Source organism: Podarcis bocagei (genome assembly GCF_964188305.1).
Source record: "Podarcis bocagei genome assembly, chromosome: 8".
Taxonomy (NCBI): domain Eukaryota; kingdom Metazoa; phylum Chordata; class Lepidosauria; order Squamata; family Lacertidae; genus Podarcis; species Podarcis bocagei.
Genome location: NC_138133.1, coordinates 57,290,469 through 57,311,598, shown reverse-complemented (window position 1 = coordinate 57,311,598; position 21,130 = coordinate 57,290,469). Strand labels below are relative to the sequence as shown.

The 21,130-nt window shown below is 36.8% G+C and overlaps 1 protein-coding gene across 3 annotated transcripts in view; it reads left to right on the top strand.

The window, feature by feature from the left end:
• The window catches only part of PDE7A (phosphodiesterase 7A), a 50,203-nt gene extending 29,312 nt beyond the window's left edge, over nt 1-20,891 (top strand). For 2 of the 3 annotated variants that reach the window (XM_081205921.1, XM_081205920.1), the window contains 10 exons: nt 6,346-6,497; nt 8,440-8,503; nt 9,930-10,025; nt 11,098-11,198; nt 11,531-11,662; nt 12,757-12,852; nt 13,264-13,404; nt 15,314-15,410; nt 17,546-17,626; nt 19,011-20,891. In XM_081205921.1, the coding sequence (XP_081062047.1) occupies nt 6,346-6,497; nt 8,440-8,503; nt 9,930-10,025; nt 11,098-11,198; nt 11,531-11,662; nt 12,757-12,852; nt 13,264-13,404; nt 15,314-15,410; nt 17,546-17,626; nt 19,011-19,222 (1,172 nt within the window). In that variant the 3' untranslated portion in view covers nt 19,223-20,891. Of the gene's footprint in view, nt 1-3,553; nt 3,699-6,345; nt 6,498-8,439; nt 8,504-9,929; nt 10,026-11,097; nt 11,199-11,530; nt 11,663-12,756; nt 12,853-13,263; nt 13,405-15,313; nt 15,411-17,545; nt 17,627-19,010 lie in introns of those variants that run through there. The other variant, XM_081205922.1, reaches the window with a different exon arrangement.
• The last annotated feature ends 239 nt before the right edge of the window (nt 20,892-21,130 follow it).

Genomic DNA, 21,130 nt, shown 5'->3' with positions numbered 1-21,130 from the left:
AATTTATGCACATTTAGCTTGTATACATTCTTTTTTATTTTTATTTTTTTTAATTATTATTTTTTATCATTAATACATATATACAAGCATACAAACATACATTTCATACAATCTTTAAAAATATTCAAACATACTTACACTCAATCCCACAAATAGTTCCTTTCCCCATCACCATCCACCGACCCTTCACCCCACCTTTGTGTTGACTTCCAATCTACTCAATTACAATATCTTTCCACTTCTATTACTTTCTTTCACACACCTTTACCCTAATTTCATACTTCTTTTTCTATTACACGTTGTTTTCCATCTTATTTGATATTTCAGTATTTGAAACGGAACTTGTTTATTCTAATAGGAGTTCTGATTTTTCGATATGATTTTGCAAGTATCTTTTAAACACCTTCCAGTCCCTATCTATCTTTTCTTTTGAAATCCTTCCAATTTCTTCCATTGTTTTGGATATATTGTAATACTCCAATAATTTGGCAAGCCACTCTGTTTTTGTCGGTATTATACCACTTTTCCAGTTTTTCGCAATCAATAGCCTTGCTGCTACTGTTGCGTATAAATATAAGGTCTTATCTTCTTCCTTTAGGCTTCCTGGTACTATTCCCAATAGAAAACCTTCTGGTGTTTTCCTAAATGAGTATCTAAACATTTTTTTCATTTCATTATATATTATTTCCCAAAATTGTTTGATGTTTAAACAATTCCACCATATATGTATCATAGTACCTTTTCCCGTGTTGCATCGCCAGCAGATATCGCTACAGTTTTTATTCATTTTTGCTATTCTTTCAGGTCTTAAATACCATCTATGTTGCATTTTAAGGTAATTTTCTTTCAGTATATAACACATGGTGAATTTCATATCTTCTTTCCACAATTTTTCCCATTGTTCAAACATAATATTTTTCCCAATGTCTTGCGCCCATTTAATCATTGATGCTTTAACCAGTTCATCCTTTGTTTCCCACTCTAAAATCAGATTATACAATTTAGATATATTTTTTGATTTTTCTTGTATTAAATATTTATCGAATTTTGATATTTCTTTTTCAAATCCTAACTTTTTGTCTTTTGCTAATCTATACTTAATTTGAATATATTGGAACCAATCACTAATATGAGCTTTAATTTCTGTGTAGTCCTTTAATTCCAATTCCCTGTTTTCTTCCTTTAATACAGTTTTATAGGTAGCCCAATTTTCTTTCATATTTAATTTTTTCACTGCGACAATTTCTGCTGGCGATGCCCACCAGGGAGTTTTCGGTTCTAAAAGTCTTTTATATTTCTCCCATATTTTATATATAGATTTTCTGATTATATGCCCTAGGAAGCCTTTATGTACTCTCACTTTTTCATCTATTAAATAGGCATGCCATCCAAATCTCGTCTCTACTCCTTCTAAATCCAATACATCCGAGTCATCTAATTTGATCCATTCCTTTAGCCAGGTCAGACCCACCGCATCGTGATATAACTCCATATCTGGGAGACCAAATCCTCCTCTCTCCTTCTTATCTATCATTATTTTGTGTTTTATTCTTGGTTTTTTTCCTGACCATATGAATTTAGCCAAATCTCTTTTCCAGTTATTAAAACATTTATCTCCTCCTAGTATTGGGATACTTTGAAATAAAAACATCATCCTTGGTAATATGTTCATCTTTATTACCGATATTTTCCCTAGTAAGGAAAGATTTAATTTTCCCCATACTTGCAAGTCATTTTTTATTTCATTCCATGTTTTCCCATAGTTCTCATTACTTAAGTCTATAGTATTTGTTGTTAAATTTATTCCAAGATACCTTATTTTCTTTTTAATTTCCAATCCTGTAATTTCTTGTAATTTCACTTTATCTTTTTCTTCCATATTTTTCACTAGTATTTTGGTTTTCCCATAGTTTAATTTGAATCCTGCTAATCTGCCATATTCGTTTATGCATTCCAATATTCTAGGTGTACATTGTAGGGGATTTTCTGTTGTGATCATAACATCGTCTGCAAAGGCTCTTAACTTATATCTTTTTTCACCCAACTGCTATTCCTCTTATTTGGTTGTCCTGCCTTATTTTCTTTAATAGAACCTCTAATACTATTATAAATAACATTGGGGATAGGGGGCATCCTTGTCTTGTACCTTTAAAAATGTTGATTTCTTCTCCAAACTCTCCATTAATAATAATTTTTGCTTTCTGTTGGTTATATATTGCATTTATACCTTTTTGGAATTTTTCACCTAGACACAATTCTTTTAATAGTTTTTTCATGAATTCCCGTGAGATTTTGTCGAAAGCCTTCTCCGCATCGATTGAAATCAGGGCTGCTTGTTTGTCTCTTCTTACTTGTAGATATTCCATTATGTCTATTATATTTCTGATATTATCCTTTATTTGTCTACCTTCCACAAATCCAGCCTGATTTTTATGTACTATTTTTCCTATAATTTTTTTCAACCTATTAGCCAGTAATCCTGCGTAAATTTTATAATCGGAATTTAACAATGAAATGGGTCTATAATTTGAGACCAATTCCAAATCCGTACCTTGTTTTGGCAGGAGTGTTATATACCCTTGAGTCCAAGAGTCTGGAACATTCCCCTTCTCTACTGCTTCCTCTATTACTTCTTTTAGTGGATCAATTAATTCATTTAACATTTCTTTGTAATATTCTGCTGGTATGCCATCTGGACCTGGGGATTTCCCTATTTTTAATTTTTGAATTGATTCCTTAATTTCTATGGTTGATATTGGTTCATTTAATAATTTATGGTCTTCTTCTGCTATCTCTATTAATTTATTTTTCTTTATATATTCCTCTATTTCTTCTATTGGCACTTCATCTTTTTGATATAATTTTTTGTAATATTTTTCAAATTCTTTTTTGATTTCTGTCATATCCCTTATTGTCCTCTCTTCTACTTTTATTTTATTTATTAATTTTTCATTTCTTTGTTTCTTTAGTTGCCAGGCAAGAATCTTGCCTGGCTTGTTTGCCCATTCAAAATTTTTATATTTCCAAAATTTGATTTGTTGTTCTACCTCCTGTTCTATAATTTTAGCTTGTATACATTCAGCTTGCTTGGCAATGAAAAAAAAAAGTAAAAAGGGGGTTGGGAAGAGGGCAGTTGTTCAGGAAAAAAGACTTTGGCAGTCCCGCCCTCCATTAAACCCAGTGTGTTTTGATTATGTACAACTTTGACTTTAGATGCGATCTACAGAATATATACCCTGCATAAGTTGTGGGCTTACTATAGTTACCTTTTTATATGCTTTCCCATATTTCTCCACTTTCCTCTTCTTCCTCCTATTTGAGTGACTTACCGTATTTCATTTGGGCTGATGGTGTTTATTTTTAAAACAATAATGTGTTCTTTCCCTGTTTTCTCCAGTTTGCATGCTTCTTGTGTAATACTTTTTCACTTGGATACCTCCCCAAATAATCAGTGCTGCTTTGGTGTTATTATGGACAGACACAGACTCATTATTTCATTCGTGTAGGTCTTTTAAAAACTTGTTCTAGAATGAATGGAAGAGAACTTTTCAAACCTTAGGTTCCGATAAAAAAACAGACTGACTGGTTTTTATCTTTGATCAGGATCATGGGATCTTTAAGTAGAGGTGAAAGATTTAAAATCCTGTGGAAATGTCAAGACATTGCCTTGTAAAAAGAGAGCCTGGGGAAGATGAAAGGTTGTGTTCTTGTGAGAACAATGTGTCTTATTAGCAATGAAGAGTGCTGAAATTCACTTTTTAGTATGTTATTAGGAGCATGTGTAAGGTTTCCAAACTGCTGTGTACTATTTTTGATTAGCTAAAATTAATGTTTCATGTGTAAACTTGGTAGGGTGGGTAGGGTTATACTGTAAATTCTTCTTTTATTTTGGGAAGGATAAAAACAAAATGGATTTCAGAATTTGCTTTTCACACTATGAAGTGTAGCTGTCTTAGAGGATTTGATGTTCACCACATAATTAACATTTTTATTCCACTGAAGGAAGCAGACGAAAGAACCTTGAATTTAACAAACTTGATCCATTATTAATAGTTCACAAACTGAAAACACAATAAAACCCACAGGGCAGTTTACAACATAAAACCACAAAATGAGAACACAAAATGCATAATAAAAGCAAGAACAAAAATGTAAACAAACCCTTCCCACAAGCACATTTAAAAGGCCATAGAATGTTAATGAACTAAATGCTTGGATATAGAGAAACGTTTTCGTCTGCCCCTAAAGATGAAGCTGCCAGGCGAGCCTTCTAGTAAGTAAACCTGTAGTGCAGACCATTGCAGAGGTGGAGAAACTTCAGCTGTGTTGGCTCTTCTTTGGTTTCTTTTTTACTAAAACCCCAAGCCAAGTACAAAAGATACATACAGTAGTTGAATTAAATAACATTGTGCCTCTGAGTCCATTCAAAGCCTAGGAATTCATTCCACTACAAAACTGAACTGAGCTCATGGTCCTTCCACACAAAAGGCTTTCTTTTAGCTTTATTTCAGCATCATGATTTAGATGGGAAAGTTGTTTTGTTGAAATTGTTAAACAATTGGGAGTAAACAAAAAAAGATGATCTACTGCAAATCACCCTGAGATATCCTCATTCTGCCTTCTGTACACCCTTGAGTTAGTGAATTTAAGAAATTCTGTTTTTATTCTGAAGTCTGTATTTGTTTCATATTGGAGAATTGTACAGTATAAGATAATTCCTTATACTGTAGTTACAGGTAGGTAGCCGTGTTGGTCTGCCGTAGTCAAAACAAAATTAAAAAATTCCTTCCAGTAGCACCTTAGAGACCAACTAAGTTTGTTACTGGTATGAGCTTTGTGTGCACGCACGAAAGGTATCTGAAGAAGTGTGCATGCACACGAAAGCTCATACCAATAACAAACTTAGTTGGTCTCCAAGGTCCTATTGGAAGGATTTTTTAAAAAAATTTTCGACTACAGCAGACCAACACGGCTACCTACCTGTAACTACAGTATAAGATTTTAGTTCAGAGAAAGCAGGAAATACCTTAGTTCCCTTTTCATGCTAGCTTTTTGGAGGGTGGCCTCTTCCCATGCTATTCAGGTAATGTGGGACACCCCTTGTTCTGTGGGAATCCAGATCCTAGAAGAGAAGATTCTGGTGTTTGGGTAAGCCACAATGTGATCTCCTGTAGGATGGGCTGGAGTTTCTCATACAGTCTTGAGAGGCCCAGGAAGGAGGTGACTTGCACTGACTCTCATGGCAGAGAGGGGGACAGAGTGTACTAGTAAAAGATGAAGCAGAACAGTTGTTTTCCTGACCAAATTGTCTGATAACTCCATGAATATTAGGGATGTTCTTTGTTGGGGAGTGGCTGTAGTGCTTGTAAGAGACCATAGCAGGAACAAACAGTAAAATGAAAAGTACACTTTGGAAATAAGTGCTTTCTGCTTGGTGCAAATGAAACAGCACCTAGAGACTGGGAGCAGGTATGGGATTGTTAACTCCCTTTCCTACCCACCTCTTTATGTGCTAGTTCCTCACTCCCATCACTCTCCATCTCAGTTTACTGTTAATGTTTAGTGATTCTTAACTGTTTCAGATTTAACCTGTGCATAATCCTAAGATTCATTTAAGAACCAAACCTTCTCAGTGTATTTTACTTTTTGGTAGTGTTATGTCTGATGCAGATCTCAAGAATTTATTCACTATAATACATCAAACTATAATACATCAGATATACCACAGTAGTGATTTGCTAATTTAATCTTGAAACTGATTTTAACAGGGGATTGGGTTTTGTAAATCCACATTAACAGTTTAGTTGTAATCATATGATAATTGTAGTATAAGGATAGCCATTACAAGCCTAACAAGTTTTCCAATAGCTTTGGTGTGTTTGGAATTCAAGAGTTGGATCCTAAGATCCCCTGAATGAAGTTCCATTTATGGAAAACATGTTCCCAGCATCCTGTAACAGAAGGGGGACCATGCTTTTCACCATTCCCTTCCCACACTTTTTTGCAGGTGCTTGCACTTTCTGGAACTGTTCTGTGAATCCTCCAGAATAGCAGGGAGAAGTACTGGTGGGGTGGGTGTGCTATAGTGAAAGGGAAATGGCAAAAAAATGCCTCCTCCCTTCTGTTAGTGGTTGACTTTGATAGCTGTAACCCTAAATGTGCAGTACTGTTTTAGGTTACCATGGTTCTATTTACAAATATGCTGAGGTTAGTGTTAGGGTTAGGTTAACATGTGTGATTACAGTGCAGAACACAATGCTTGAACTGAATGCTGTTCTTATAGATCTATTTTTTAATGTTTTATAGATTCATCATGCATTTAAGGCTCTTTATTTCCCCCCTCAGCAAATTCTGAAATTGATGTTTCTGTGTCTGCAAGAAATATACGAAGGTTACTGAGTTTCCAGCGGTACTTGAGATCTTCCCGTTTCTTCCGTGGTATCACTCTTCCAAATTCTTCAAACATTTTAGATGATGATTATAATGGACAAGCTAAGGTCTGTTTTTGAAACTATCATATAACTTTGCCATGAAAAAAATATTCATGTGTGTTAAGATCTGTAAGTGACCATGTATTGCATGTACTAAATACTTTTGGACTTATATTTATCCTCCATAGAAGTAAATAAAGCAAAAATAAAAATGAGGGTATGAGAATAATCAATAGTAAGATTACTACAGTTGGTAACAGGAAATAGTTTGAATAGCTCAGAAAATTCATTCACTGTGATGGCAAGCTGAGTGTGTATTGTTTTAGAAATTATAGTAGATAATAGATACTGTACTAAACTTGGCCAAAATGTCTTAAAAGGCAATGAAGTATAAAACCTAATCGGATAACTAAGTCAAATGCTGAAACTTCATTATATGTTTGCATTTAGTTGTGTTATAATTGGCAATACCTTATTCAGTCTGCCTCTTTTTGTTCTCTAGAACTAACATTATTTCCCTCAGATATTCCCCCTTCTTTTTCACTTCATTAGTGGTTTTAGAAACTGAACATCTCTTGAGTAAGAACAAATATTTCTAGATAATCATACATACAGTAAACTGAAGTTTTCCTCTTTAGTATTGTTTGTAAGGGAGAAGTCATGTCTGCCAATGCTCTAGGAAAAATCTTAAATTATGGTCCAAAGCCACTTGTTCCACTTTTTCTTCCTGCCCTGGTATAGTTTGTGAATGTGCTCTAGGAGCGGCAGGCACAATATGATGCTGTACTCATTCTGTGCATAAATATTTATATGCGGATATATGTATATTGGGATGCGGGTGGTGCTGTGGTCTAAACCTCTTGGGCTTGCCAATCAGAAGGTTGGCAGTTCAAATCCGCACAATGAGGTAATGCTCTGTCCCAGCCAGTGCAAGTAGATAAATAGGTACCACTGCGGTGGGAAGGTAAATGGCTTTTCCGTTCGCTTTGGTTTCCGTCAAGGTGTTCCGTTGCGCCAGAAGCGGTTTAGTCATGCTGGCCACATGACCTGGAAATCTCTCTGTGGACAAACGCCAGCTCCCTCGGCCTGAAAGCGAGATGAGCGCCACACCCCATAGTCACCTTTGACTGGACTTAACCATCCAGGGGTCCTTTACCTTTTTATCTCTACCTTACAAATATGTATAATGACTTGTGCACAAGTTTGGCCCTTGCTTCCACAAGGGGCTGCTTAAATCAGTCTTAGGGTATTGTTACTCTGTACAGTGGGTTTGCCACATCTGGCACAATATAACTATTCTCTGTGATAGCGTATTTGGTCATGTGGATGAGAAGAGTGAAGGAGTAGTGTGTAAACTGAACATTTTCAGAGCCCGTGATGAAATCTTTTTAGTAAGCCAATATGTGCATGAGCTTCATGTACTCAACACACAGCCCCCTTTGCTTCTCCCTTTGTGTGAATTGAACAAGCCAGGAAGCCACAGTTAACCATACTTCCTGTTGAGAGCTATCAGGAAGCCAACTTTAAACCATGGGTTCATATTCTAGCTTGTCCCGTCCCCCAATGAAGGGAGGAGTGAAGTGGAAGCAAAAGGGCTACATGGGAGTGCATGAAGCTTTTGCACATCCCTGTTTATTAAACTGAGATTTGGCTATGTTTGGATGATCAGTGTATCTTAAGGAAAGAGTGTTTATCAATGCTTTTTCCATATAAGATAGTATTGTAACTTCCAGATGAGAGAACATTGTGGCTGTAAGAAGCCAGCTAGCTGCAACTTATGACCCATTAGGCAAGATCAGTTGCAGAATGACAGTTTATGGAGTTTGTGAAACAGAAATAAGTGGTGTGGTTACAAATATGCTACTGATCACCTTTTACATCTTTGCTAGTTCATTTTCAGTATCCTGTCTTGATTTGTGGGGTGAAAGGAAGGTGAATCAGATATGCAATGTATTCAGATAAGTGCTTTTAACTTATTTGTGAAACTTCCTTTTTGTTTTCCTTTCAGTGTATGCTAGAAAAAGTTGGAAACTGGAATTTTGACATTTTCCTTTTTGACAGGTTAACGAATGGTAAGATTAGTGGTTTTTTAAATATTACTCTTTAAGTCAGTTGTCCACTAAGCCAGTCCCTTTCTCCTACTTTTCACTGAAGAAAGTTCCTTTTTAAAGTTGTGAATGAGTGGCTGTTTCATGCAAACATTAAGTGCACATCCCAGACTCACTACTGATACTGTATTATTCAGGTATGGATAGCCCATATGACCTTGTTATTTTCAACAAAAATATGCTAATTCCTTACATTCAGCCCTTTATACCTTGATTACCATGTATCCTGTATGGACTTAAATTTGTAGTGTTGGAAATAACTTCTCTCTGAGAAAGAAATCCTGTGACTTAAGCAACTTGAAACAGGCAGTATATTCAGTTTTAAATATCTGTTTTACACTATATATTTGATATGGACAATATTTATGTAGGGTATGGTTACCATATTTTATATTTTCTTCCTCTTAATGTAAAAAATATTACCATGTGTATTAAAACCCACTGAATTCTCATTGATTAGCTTTACAGAAAGTAGTTGATTATTAAATTTGGCCACTTGTCCTGAGAAGCATTTGCTAGATACTTATTCTGTTTCTGTGAAATGAGATAAAGTTACGTTTTTTAAAGGAGAGGGTACATTCCATGAAGTCTGAATTTTTAAAGTGGTTCTCAACCTTTATGAGTATGCATACCCCTTTTAAACCCCCCCCCCATTTATTTATTTTTACAGACTTTTAGAAGCTTTAAGATTCCACACCCCTCCCCTCTTATTTGAGCATCCAGAGGCACAGATGGCATTGGGATGCTATATTAAAGCCCTTGGCAAAATCTTTCTTTGAAGGAGCCTCTCCCTCCTTTAATCTAAAAATGTGTTACATTTTACAATTTTCATATTCATTTGAGTAGATTATCCAATACAAAAATTTCATTTATATGAGATCTGTGTTTTTATAAAATTCTGAACTGACAAATGCTATTAAACTGATAGGTTCACTTTGTATCACCTAGAGAGATTTTTCTTAGTCCCAGTTCATTGCTGATGGATCAGATGTTTTGCACTGAAGTAAAAACACTAAATCTTAAAGCTTTAATTACTATTCTGCCTAAGTAAAAAATAGAAACAAAATGTGCTTGAAATTCTTAATCATTATGTTGAATGAAACCACTGTTGTTCTGTGGATCAGGAGGAATAATTATAGTAACTTAGCCTGTGATGGTAGTATACCACAGAGCTTTGCTAGTAATGTGGATAATAGAGATAATAGAATATTAGCTGCCAGTTACTTGCAAAAACTAGTAAGAAAGATTTCTTGTAGCTGGTCTGGAAGCATGTGCTGTATGAATGACTTGCTTCAGGCCCATGCAATAGAGTGCCTTAAAACATTTAGCCTGTCTACATTTTTGATGCTTCCCATTAAAGATGATTTTGTGTTTTTTGGTGTTTTTTTAGGAAACAGTTTAGTCACCTTAACCTTCCACCTGTTTAATCTTCATGGACTTGTAGAGCACTTCCAACTAGATACAATGAAGCTCCGCCGATTTTTAGGTAAAAATTTTCAGAGGTTCACTTAAGTCAGTTTTGCAAAAATAGGCTACAACAGCCCATTTGCTACTTTAAATTATGCTGTCCAGCATGGAGAGCCCTAAGGAACTGGGGAGAAGAGAGAAAAGGGTGATAGACTCATGAAATGATGGGTATTGCTGTTACTGTCATGCTAGTTGCCAATTTATTTTGCAGGTTTTAAAGTGTTTCTGTTAAAAGTGGACACTCATCTTCTAAAGACTTTTTAAAAACCTGCTGTATACCATTTACTGGTGGGTGGGAGGAAAGAATGTTGGATGGCACAGGTGCTAGCCAGTAGTTGCCATGTGCCCCGCCACATCCAACCATGCTTCACAAAGCACTGCAAACCACAACAGATGTGCTAACTGTATGAAAGCCTGCATTAAAATATTACTAAAAAACGAGAGGAACCCACATCTAAAATGCTTCCTTGGAGAAGGAAAGGTGACTCTTTTTGTGTTATAGCTGTGTTGTTTAGTAAACAATGTAAAACACTAGTCAATAAAGGTTTTTGTTTCAATGTTACATTTAGATCTGCATAAAAATGCATTTTGTATAATGGGATTTTCCTATAATAGAACAGCTTTCGTGCATGCACATGAAAGCTCATACCAAGAACTAACTCAGTTGGTCTTTAAGGTGCTACTGGAAGGAATTTTTTTATTTTGACTATGGCAGACCAACACGGCTACCTATCTGTGAATGGTTGAGTGGTGTAAGTTTCTTCTAAAATTTATATGCTATGTAAAGTGTGAGTTCGATCCTCTATGTGGGCACCTAATAAGGGCAAACACCTGGTTTACATGATTACTCCTCCACCATTTTAGATGTAGGGGAAATAATGTGCACTGGGACTTTATGGACAGATATTCTAGTGCATACAGCCTGATTTGCACTGAAGATAATCTGTATGGTGGAAGGAGGATCATGGGCTCATACTGCTGCTGGCTTAATGTGTGACCAAAGCTGTTTGGTTTTTCAACAGTAACTTATAAAATAAAAGTGCACGATGATATGGAAGGTAAATTAATGCAAGATTTCTTCTCATTTGTAGTAATGGTTCAAGAAGATTACCACAGTCACAACCCATACCACAATGCAGTTCATGCTGCTGATGTGACTCAGGCCATGCACTGTTTTTTAAAAGAACCTAAGGTAAAACTATCTCCTTAACAGTTTTCAGCAAAGAAGTTATACAGTTTCAAAAGCAGATTTCATGTGGCATGGGACCAGCCTTTTTAAAAAACAAATAAGTAAATACTAGTTTTGTGTAATAAAAATGTACACCTCCCTTACTGCTTTATTATTGGTCTTCCTACAGAGAACTCTGAATCCTATATTCTAGATAAAAGTATAAATAAATGAAAGAAGAATTTGATGCATTGAAAGATGAAATTCAGTGCATTTTTTAAAAGAACAGATGCAACCCAAGTTTGCTTGAAGTGTCAGTAGTGAATATTCATGTGGTCATGCTTTATATATTACAGCTTTCCCAGTCCCTGACTCCATGGGATACTCTTCTTGGCTTAATTGCAGCTGCCACTCATGATTTGGATCACCCAGGTGTTAATCAGCCTTTCCTTATTAAAACAAACCATTATTTAGCAACTTTATACAAGGTAAGTGAAGAAAAATATTTCTGTTCGGAAAAACATAACCAAGTGCAAAAATGCTTACTTGCTGGTAGTCACAAATTCTTGGTGGGAGAGATTTTTAAAGGAGTGATTTAATTATTTATAGCAGCTTTGGGGGATGGATTGGCTCAAAAAGTGGCCACACCTCTGGGAGCAATCTTTGACTGGTGGAAAGGCCTAAATCTGCCAGAAAACATTGTGTCTTGTATTTGGTATTGTTTCAGTTCAGCGCTGAATGCAAGCCATGCTGCTTTCAGCAGAAAACTTCCCCGCTTAGGAGCTGCAATTCCCACAAGGAATCAATCCAGCCAGGGTTGCGTTTAGCATAATAATTAAATAGCACCAAATGCAAGCTCTGCTGCCAAGGAACAGTTGGGATTGTGCTTTACGTGTCAATTACCTGATGCCATATGATTGACAGCTGGGCATGGCCAACCAGAAAAGGTGTACAAGCTAAATTGTCCAGCTTGGGGTGCCTATTGCACAACGATCTGAAGCTGAAGTTGGTTGGGGCAGACCTTGTGTGATTTAAGGTTTTTAACATCAAAGCTGGTGCTTGGGAGCAAACTGGTAACGAGTGAAGCCCATAGAAGAGCTATGTAATGATGGTCTGAATGGAAAGCTTCTTCCAGCAGCCACATTCTGGAATCCAAAGGTGTAAATGAGAGAGTTGGGTAGCATCTTCTGCATACTGATGATGCCGTATCCCAAAGCTCTGGGTAACCTCCCAGTGATTTCATGTAGATGTTGAAAAAGCATGGGAGATGAAATTAAACTTTATGCCACCCATAGGCCCCTGGGGCACCACATGCTGGAACTTTCCCCTACGGTAGGACTGGAGCCATTTTGAGCCACAATATTGCCTAGTCCCAAGTTGGAGAGAGAATTCTGAAGGATGGGATCACGGATGACACTGAAAGCCACAGAGACAACCAGGAGAGGTTGTACTCGCCCTGTCTATCCCCTAGTGAAGTATTAGCATAAAGGATTGTTCATTCATGAAAATACAATTCAGAATTCAATGAATATTTGATAACCATAATTCTCTCTCTTCCTCTTCCTCTTCCCCTTCTTTTCAGAATACCTCAGTATTGGAAAATCACCACTGGAGATCTGCAGTGGGATTGTTGAGAGAATCTGGATTATTTGCACATATGTCACTAGAAAACAGGCATGTGTCAGATTTGCAGTATCGCATGCATCTATGGAAAATGTATTGCAGAACATTTTAAATGGATGTGAAATGGAAGTAAACACACATTTCCAAGTAATATAATTTACTGCATCTTCATATGATGAAGGCAAATGTATCCCATCCACCCCAATCAAAACAAAACAAATATTGATGCCTAACTTGCTACACTTGTAAAGTGTACACTTTTCATGTTTATCACAAAAAAATTGAGTGATATGAAGACTTCATTAAATTATTGCACTGTTGCACTGGGTCTTAGTTTGTTAACAAAACTGTATTTTATAGTAATTTAATCAGGGTTGGCCTGAATTTTGTGAAAAGTTAACAAAGACTGTTTAAATGTTGGTCACTTATTTCATTCTTCTTTCTGTGTATCTCCAATTTAAGGCAGCTGATGGAAAGCCAGATAGGAGCACTGATACTTGCCACTGATATCAGTCGGCAAAATGAATATCTATCCCTATTTCGCAGTCATTTGGACAAGGAAGATTTATGCTTAACAGAGGAAAATCATCGTCATCTCATTCTTCAGGTAATTGTTTGGTCCCTAAATAGAAAAGTAGTACAACTGTTCAGTAACAACTGCTTTGCCATCTACTGTACAATAATTTTTGATTGATGCACATAGGTTTGAATATGGCCTTATGTGTTATCTGATGGCATAGTTCTAACAAAAATAGTTTTCTAGTACAGAAAACTTAGATATTCCATTTGCCAGTAAAATGGTTGCAACTCAGTAGCAAATGTTTATCTTACTCTGTTCACCACAATCTCAAAACAATTGAAATTATTTTTTAAAAGATATTCTTTAACACTTTAAAATCCTGTTAATTATCTAAGTGATCTTGCTGTTGTTGCAGAATGTTGGGAAGTGAAAGTAGCATTTTTTAACTGAGCACTTACGAAAAATGCTAGCTACCTGCTTTTCTTACTATTTTACCTGTACAAGTAAAACAATCAAATTGCTTTCCACAGCCTCCAGCCCCAGTGGCTACAGGCCTAAAATAACTCCTTAGGAATCAGTCCCCTGTGCTCATTAACATGGAAGTAAGCACCATTGAACACAAGTGGGACTTGTGCGTCTAAAGCATGCCATAATCAGGCCGGATTAAGATGCATTGAAGCTTTGGAGGTATGCTAATTTGAGTGAGAGAAAGCTGAAAAACATTGCCATTTATAGTACAGAAATGCATTGTTCTGATTAAAGGAACCACAATTTTGTTGCCTCCAAACATTAAATCTCCATTTGCAGCCATTTTATACTTCCTTGTATGTATTCATAGCAGCCTTGTAGTTAGGCTAGGCTGGGAGTTGGTAAGTGGCCCAAACCAAGAAGTGGTCAAAAACAAGGATGAGAAGGGGGCCCTATTCTGGGCGTTTCAACAGACCCCCAACCACCTCAATCCAGTCTTGCTTCTGAAACTTTTCCAAACAAGAAAGCAGTAGCATAAGAATGTAAGAAGAGCCCTGCTGGATCAGGCCACAGTCCCATCTAATCTATTCTGCTCTCACCATGACCAACCTGATGCCTATGGGAAACCACATGCTGGACCTGAGTGCAACAGTGTTTCCCCCTTTGTGATTCCCAGCACTGGTATTTAGAGGCATACTGTCTCCAATAGTGGAGTCATCATGGTTGGTAGTCACTGATAGGCTTATCCTCCATAAATTTGTCTAATCCGTTTTTAAAGCCATCCATGTAAATGGCCATCACTGCTTCTTGTGGGAGCGAGTTCTGTAGTTTAACATTCCGTAGCCAAAACAGTGTGCTCTGTTGCCCTGGGCTCCTTTTGGAGGAAGGGTGGGATGCAAATTTTAAAAAGAAATAAAAGCAACGTTGCATTAATTTACAGGCAGGCATTCGTAAATGGTGAAGGAGGAAGTGCAGTGTATTGATGAATGATCTTTCATGATAACCAGACATAGCCATATTAAATTGATATTGCTTGCTATCAGACTTCTTTATTGGTGCTATGGAAGATGAATGTCTTCATAATTATCCAAGATTGCATTGATGTTTCTGGGAGAAGTTAACTCATATATGTTTAAACATATTTCCTTCCCAAAACACACCGCTTGTTCAGCTAAGTTACATTGGATTTAGTGATAGTGATCCACATGTGTGCTGCATTGTAGCCCCCTTTGCTCGGTCCATTACATATTGTTAAGGATTTTAAAAGAAGCTGACTTAGAAGTCACAGAATCAAGGAGTTGGAAGGGACTGACAGGGCCATCTAGTCAGCCTCCCGCAATGCAGGAATCCTGCTCACAGCCATCTCTGGGTGGCCTAAACCTCCAACCTTCTTTTTAACAGCCAGATGTACTGACCCATTGTGCCATGTGACACTTTGCATCATCTGAAGTTGCAAAACTTAAGTGTGTAGTTGTTAGCAGGCCACAATATCTTGCATAATATGTTGATGGTTTGTCTTATTTACTAGATGGCTTTGAAATGTGCTGATATTTGCAACCCCTGCCGGACTTGGGAATTAAGCAAGCAGTGGAGTGAAAAAGTAACAGAAGAATTCTTTCATCAAGGCAAGTAGCGAAAAGTGATTTCACTATGGAATGTGAAACAAAATGATAAAAGAATTGTAGTGAAGCATGGCTCCTACAGAAAATAGAAAATTTTATTATTTGCAATGAATGCACCTTGAATGGTTTCCTCAGACCATTTTTACTGTATAGATTGCAGATTTGCAGAACACTTGACATTTCTGCTTACCTTAACTTTAACTGGATGAGAAGCTATTTCACAGTAATAAAGTTTTTATTTTCACCTGCTGCTTCAGTCCAAAGCCACATGTATTGAGAAAAAAAGCTGAATTTATCTCCGTAGAATTGCTTGATGATTAAAAATTATTTAGGACTGTGCTATGCAAGTTAAAAGGTTGGACACACCGTTTTCTTGTACATGGATTTAAGTTGTCAGTGCAATTGAGATGGAATTGCGGTTAAGTTTCTGGAATCTTTCACTTTTTGAAATTGTATATAAAATCTTTTAACTGTGCAGATCTTTGCTGGTATTGCATTAACTAACTTGGGCTTGCCGATCGAAAGGTCGGCGGTTTGAATCCCTGTAACGGGGTGAGATGAGCTCCCGTTTTTCGGTCCCAGCTCTTGCCAACCTAGCAGTTTGAAAGCATATAGTGCAAGTAGATAAATAGGTACCTCTCCAGCAGGAAGGTAAACAGTGTTTCTGTGCGCTGCTCTGGTTTCACCGGAAGTGGCTTAGTCATGCTGGCCACATGACCCAGAAAAACTGCAGAAGCGGACAAACGCCAGCTCCCTCAGCCTGTAAAGCGAGATGAGCGCCGCAACCCCAGAGTCGTTTGTGACTGGACTTAATTGTCAGGGGTGCCTACTCATTAGCTCAGCTTTTGAGTACAATATACTGTTACTGGATCATTATCACTTCTCACAAGCAGCGATTTCCCTTCAAATAGCAATCAAAGGTTGGTTAAGTCTTGTCACTTTTCTCACTTAGGATTTTTTGTTTTTGAAATGCATTTATGTATTTCAACAATATGGTTTTTAAGGCAGGGAGTGGAAGATTTTGAACCTGAAGCAGCTAACTTGGCCCTATGGTTTGCATCTACAGCCTGAAAGTTCACCTACAAACTTTCCGCAAACCATTCTTGTATGAGAGATTATTACAATAGTGATAATTATGGCATTCTACAGGTCTTGTGAAGTAGTTCAACTCATGATGTATTTTTAATGGAAAAATTCATAATGGAAAACATGCTACTGATGTTTCAAGTTGCATTTGCTCATTGAGAGATAAATGGGTAACTTTCTTGCTGGGTAATTCCATATCAAGTGATCCAACTTTTTTACCTCATGTTATCCAATTTTCTCAATATTTTGTACACTTGTTGAATGATAAAAACTAAGTTTAAATCTAAATTTTAGCATTTTATCTCATCTTGTTGCTCAGCCCAGCATTGAGATAAGTCAAAACTAAAAACACCAATCTCTTCAGAACCTCATGGGCTTTAATATATGTCACAAGATGGACTTACTTTAAATTGAAGTTACAAAACTTAAAATTTTTAAAAGAATAGATACGATTAAAAAATTTGGGGGGAAAATGTATTATTTAATATTTCTAAGACTTGCAAAATTTCATTTTGGGATCTCAATGAGATCACATTGAAAAAAATCTTTTGTATATACATGTCTGCCTTATTGGGTTCTGTTTAGGATAAATGGGTCTTCTTGGAGTAAAACATAAGAGAAGAAACAAGACTTCAAACTATAATATCAGTTACTTCAGGCAGTTCTTTAGAAAGTTACGCAATTAAAAGATATCTGAAAAGCTAGTCAGGGTTTTCTTTTAAAAACGTGTTCCAAAGCAGAGTGACAGCTTGTTGCATTATAGAATTAACGTTTAGAAAGAATTATTGTTAGTACTTCATTTCATGAGCATTGCAACAAAATGCTAGATCATATATGCTAGATCATTTATATTTCTAAACAGTTATGAAGCTAGTGTTCAAATGATAAAGCTGTGGTTTTAAATACAGCAGCTTTATTAAACAACTGAAGTTACATTTCTTAGATCTGTCTGGTATCTGTTAACATTAATAATAGTTAAATGAAAAACCTTAACACTTTCAGTTTTGTTGAATTGTAGAAAATGGCTTTTTAAATCAGTATTCTGTTTGTAGGAGATGTTGAGAAAAAATACTGCTTGGGCGTGAGTCCGCTGTGTGATCGACAGACAGAAACCATTGCCAACATCCAGATTGGTAACTACAGATCTATGTGATAAGTTACTATAGTTTCCATTAATATATAATATAGGGAAGATAAACTGTGTGATGTTTAGTTTTAAAAGTCTTTGACAGTTTTTAAGAGAACATTTTGGGTGGTATTCAGCTTAGTTTTACTCTGTGTAGACCCACTGAAATGATGAACATGTCCAAGTTAGGTCTATTAATTTCAGTTAACTACTGTTGAGTTAAGTTTAGTGAACGCTACCCTATGTTTAGTTGTTGTTGTTGAAATTTTCATTTTCATGAAACAGGAAGTGTATAGAGAGAGTTTTCTGTTTTCTCATCTGGCATTTATATTTCTTTGCCTGGATAAATTCTGACAGCTGCTTGTGAAGAGGCTTTAATTGTGACTTTAGGTCAGATTCAATTTTGTGGCAAATTATTTATTTTAAAGAGGGTGCTTGTTTTCTACTGGGCTACTTATGAATCACCCTGAGATTCATGGATGAAGGACGGTATACAAATTTATTATTTTTACTATTTTTAAATGATGGAAATTTAAACAACACTGGCAGTATTCAATGAAAGAGTTGTGCTACTGCAAGTGGTGCCCCCTCTGCCCTCCCAGATCTGCTCAGGAGGGTTTGGGGGAATCCACAGAACAGATTCAGGAACTGCACAGTGGCGGGGGTGGAGCGGTGGGAGGAAATATTCCATTTGCTTAATGCTGTGTTTCCAGAGTTGGAAATTTGGTTTGAAGTGTGCTTTTTAATTCTGAGTTGTAGGCAAACTATGGTCAGCATGTGTTATTTGGACATTACAGCAAACCATGGAGACTTGCATGCACAACTCCTTTCCGCACATCCTGGTTTGATGTGGAGGAAGGAGTTGCTATGCACACAAGTCTCCAGCATGTTTGGTCTCAAGCAATTGAAAGCTAGTAACAAAAAGAAGCAGCATTTAAATTTCTTGACCAGTATTTACCCATAAAGTCCCTTACTTGATTCATGACTGCACTACCACATGTTTCCTGTCATAGCAGCATGGTGAAATCAGAGGGCTTTCCTTTACCTGATCAGTTTGAAGCAGCAAATGTTTATGGTTACTGATCTGACCCATATGAGATCTTTTGAACCCAGCAGTTTTTGTGTGACTCAGTAGCAGCCTCAACTCTACACAAAAAAATATGTTGTATTCCTTAGGGCTTGAGAGAGAGAGCTTGTGTGTACTAAAATGTATATATTATTTTATTTAGTTTATAAATTGCCTTTCAAAAAGCACTCTGAGCAAATGTAATAAGTACAGGAAGATAAAACACAGTAAACTCATTCAAATAACTCTTAATATTGAAATGTTACATGGAAAACACAGTCTCTTGTTTCTGGGGTTCTAATTCCAGGGTGTTTTTTCTCATTAGGTTTTATGACCTATTTGGTGGAACCATTATTCACAGAGTGGGCTCGTTTCTCAAACACCAGACTATCTCAAACGATGCTTGGTCATTTGGGATTGAATAAAGCTAGCTGGAAGGGTGTGCAGAGAGAACAATCCAGCAGCGGCGATGATACTGATCCTGCATTTGAGGAAATGGACTCTGATGTTATACCTCAGGAACACCGACTATCCTGACCCCAGGATCTGCTTAACAAAAACTGCCTCTTGCCTGGTATCTGTGGAACAGGGTTTGAGGATAAATTTTGTCTGACTGCCAAGGTTTCAGTGTAAACAATGCCAGCATTATTTATTTCCAAGTTTTTCCTTTGATAAATCATTTGAACCCAGTTTTCAGTTACAAGACCTGAACATAGAGCAATATGCATATGCCTTGTTTGGCTTCTGCATGGATCCTTGAATATGCAAACCAGAGGAGTGGTTGAAGCTTGACCGAGGGGAAAGTACGAGAAAATATTGTTACGTGCCACATCGCTTTGTTTTTATTTGTTTTTAGAGAAAATTTGAAATAGGCCTTCAAAGTTGCCACATGACATGGTGGATGATTCCTTCTCTTGGAATTTAACAAGACTCATTCAGTCCTTGTCCAAAATGTGGAAGAGTGAAGTGCCCCTACTTGGATGCCTCTGGCAAGAACTGATGTTTACAAATGTACTTGGAAACTATAGGTTCTAAATTAATCTTTCTGCATGGCTGTGAAGGAACCACTAATTTTTTAAAAAAGGAAGACAAAGAGATCAAATCTGAAACTGCAGCTCATTTTCCTGCTAGTAAAAAAGAAAGTATCCCATGTGACATAATTTTGGCTGTGCATTGGAAAGAGCATTTTTTTACATAAAGCACAGCCAAGCTTTTACTCCAGTGCAGAATGGGAATGCAATTACAGCGGGCAGAAATACTTCTGGATTTTGGGAGGGGATGTGGGATGGTATAGAGGAGGAGAAGAAGAGTCTTCATTGTGCTAAGATTCTGCCGTGGAAACATTTGCATGTTGTTTTCACTATTGTACACTTGAACTGCACATGCAAGGGAAAACAGGTGGAATGATTATGAACACCAGAAACAGCTCAGGGTATTTGCCAATCTGAAATAAAGTGGGATGGGAAGTGTGTCCTTCAGAACAAGGGTACAAATGCCCCTTTCGCTGCAGTGTGTGTGTATGTATGTGTGTGTGTGTGTGTGTGTGTGTGAGAGAGAGAGAGAGAGAGAGAGAGAGAGAGAGAGAGTAAGAGAGAGAGAGAGAAAAAAAAGTTTGTGTGTGTGAATACTTGGGGATGGGGGTGGGTTGGGGAGGAAGGGAACAATAGGAAGGATTTGAAAGGTAATGTTTTTTTATTTATTCTTTTTAGAATGTGACATTTTCATGAGCAGCCACAGGGGGGAAAGGAACAGGTTGCTACAGCTGCCTTAAACTATGCACAAAGCTAAGTGACCAAATTTTGTTGTTGATTGAAAAAGTGCATTGTTTACTTATTCCTCCCTCTACTGAAATGCTCCCCATTATGGGGTTTTTTGATGTGAAAAGGAGAAAATGTTTTTAAGGACAAATTTTAAGGACTAATTTTTAATCTTCAAGCATTCCTTTTTTGTAATTTGTTTTTTACATTGTTTTAAGTACTGTAAGCACAACTGTAATCTATTTTGAGGAATTGGTGCTTTCTTTTTGTTCATTTGTATTTCCCTTGTTACTGTAAAGACTGTTTATTCCATTCTGTTTACAGTTTGCAACAGCCATTTTTGGGAGAGAGCTTCAGTGTAAAGCCATTTGTAAAAGGCTTTGCCATACTCATTTTAATGTGCCTGTTGCTGTTAACTTTTGATTAATAATAAAAAACTTTTCACATTATCTCCTGAGTCCAGCCTTAGAAAAGTAGCTGAAACCACCTTAACCACATATTCTCCCTTTGTAGCTCCTTTGAGACTTGTTTAAACAGGTCATTACAGTGTTTCAAACTTACTTTGATCATAAAATTGAGAAGGCATAGGAAGAAAACAAGTCTTTTAGGTTGTAATCCTATACCTGCTTACCTGAAAGTAAGCCACATTGAACCCAAAGGGGCTGGCTTTTGAGTAAAAATATATAGG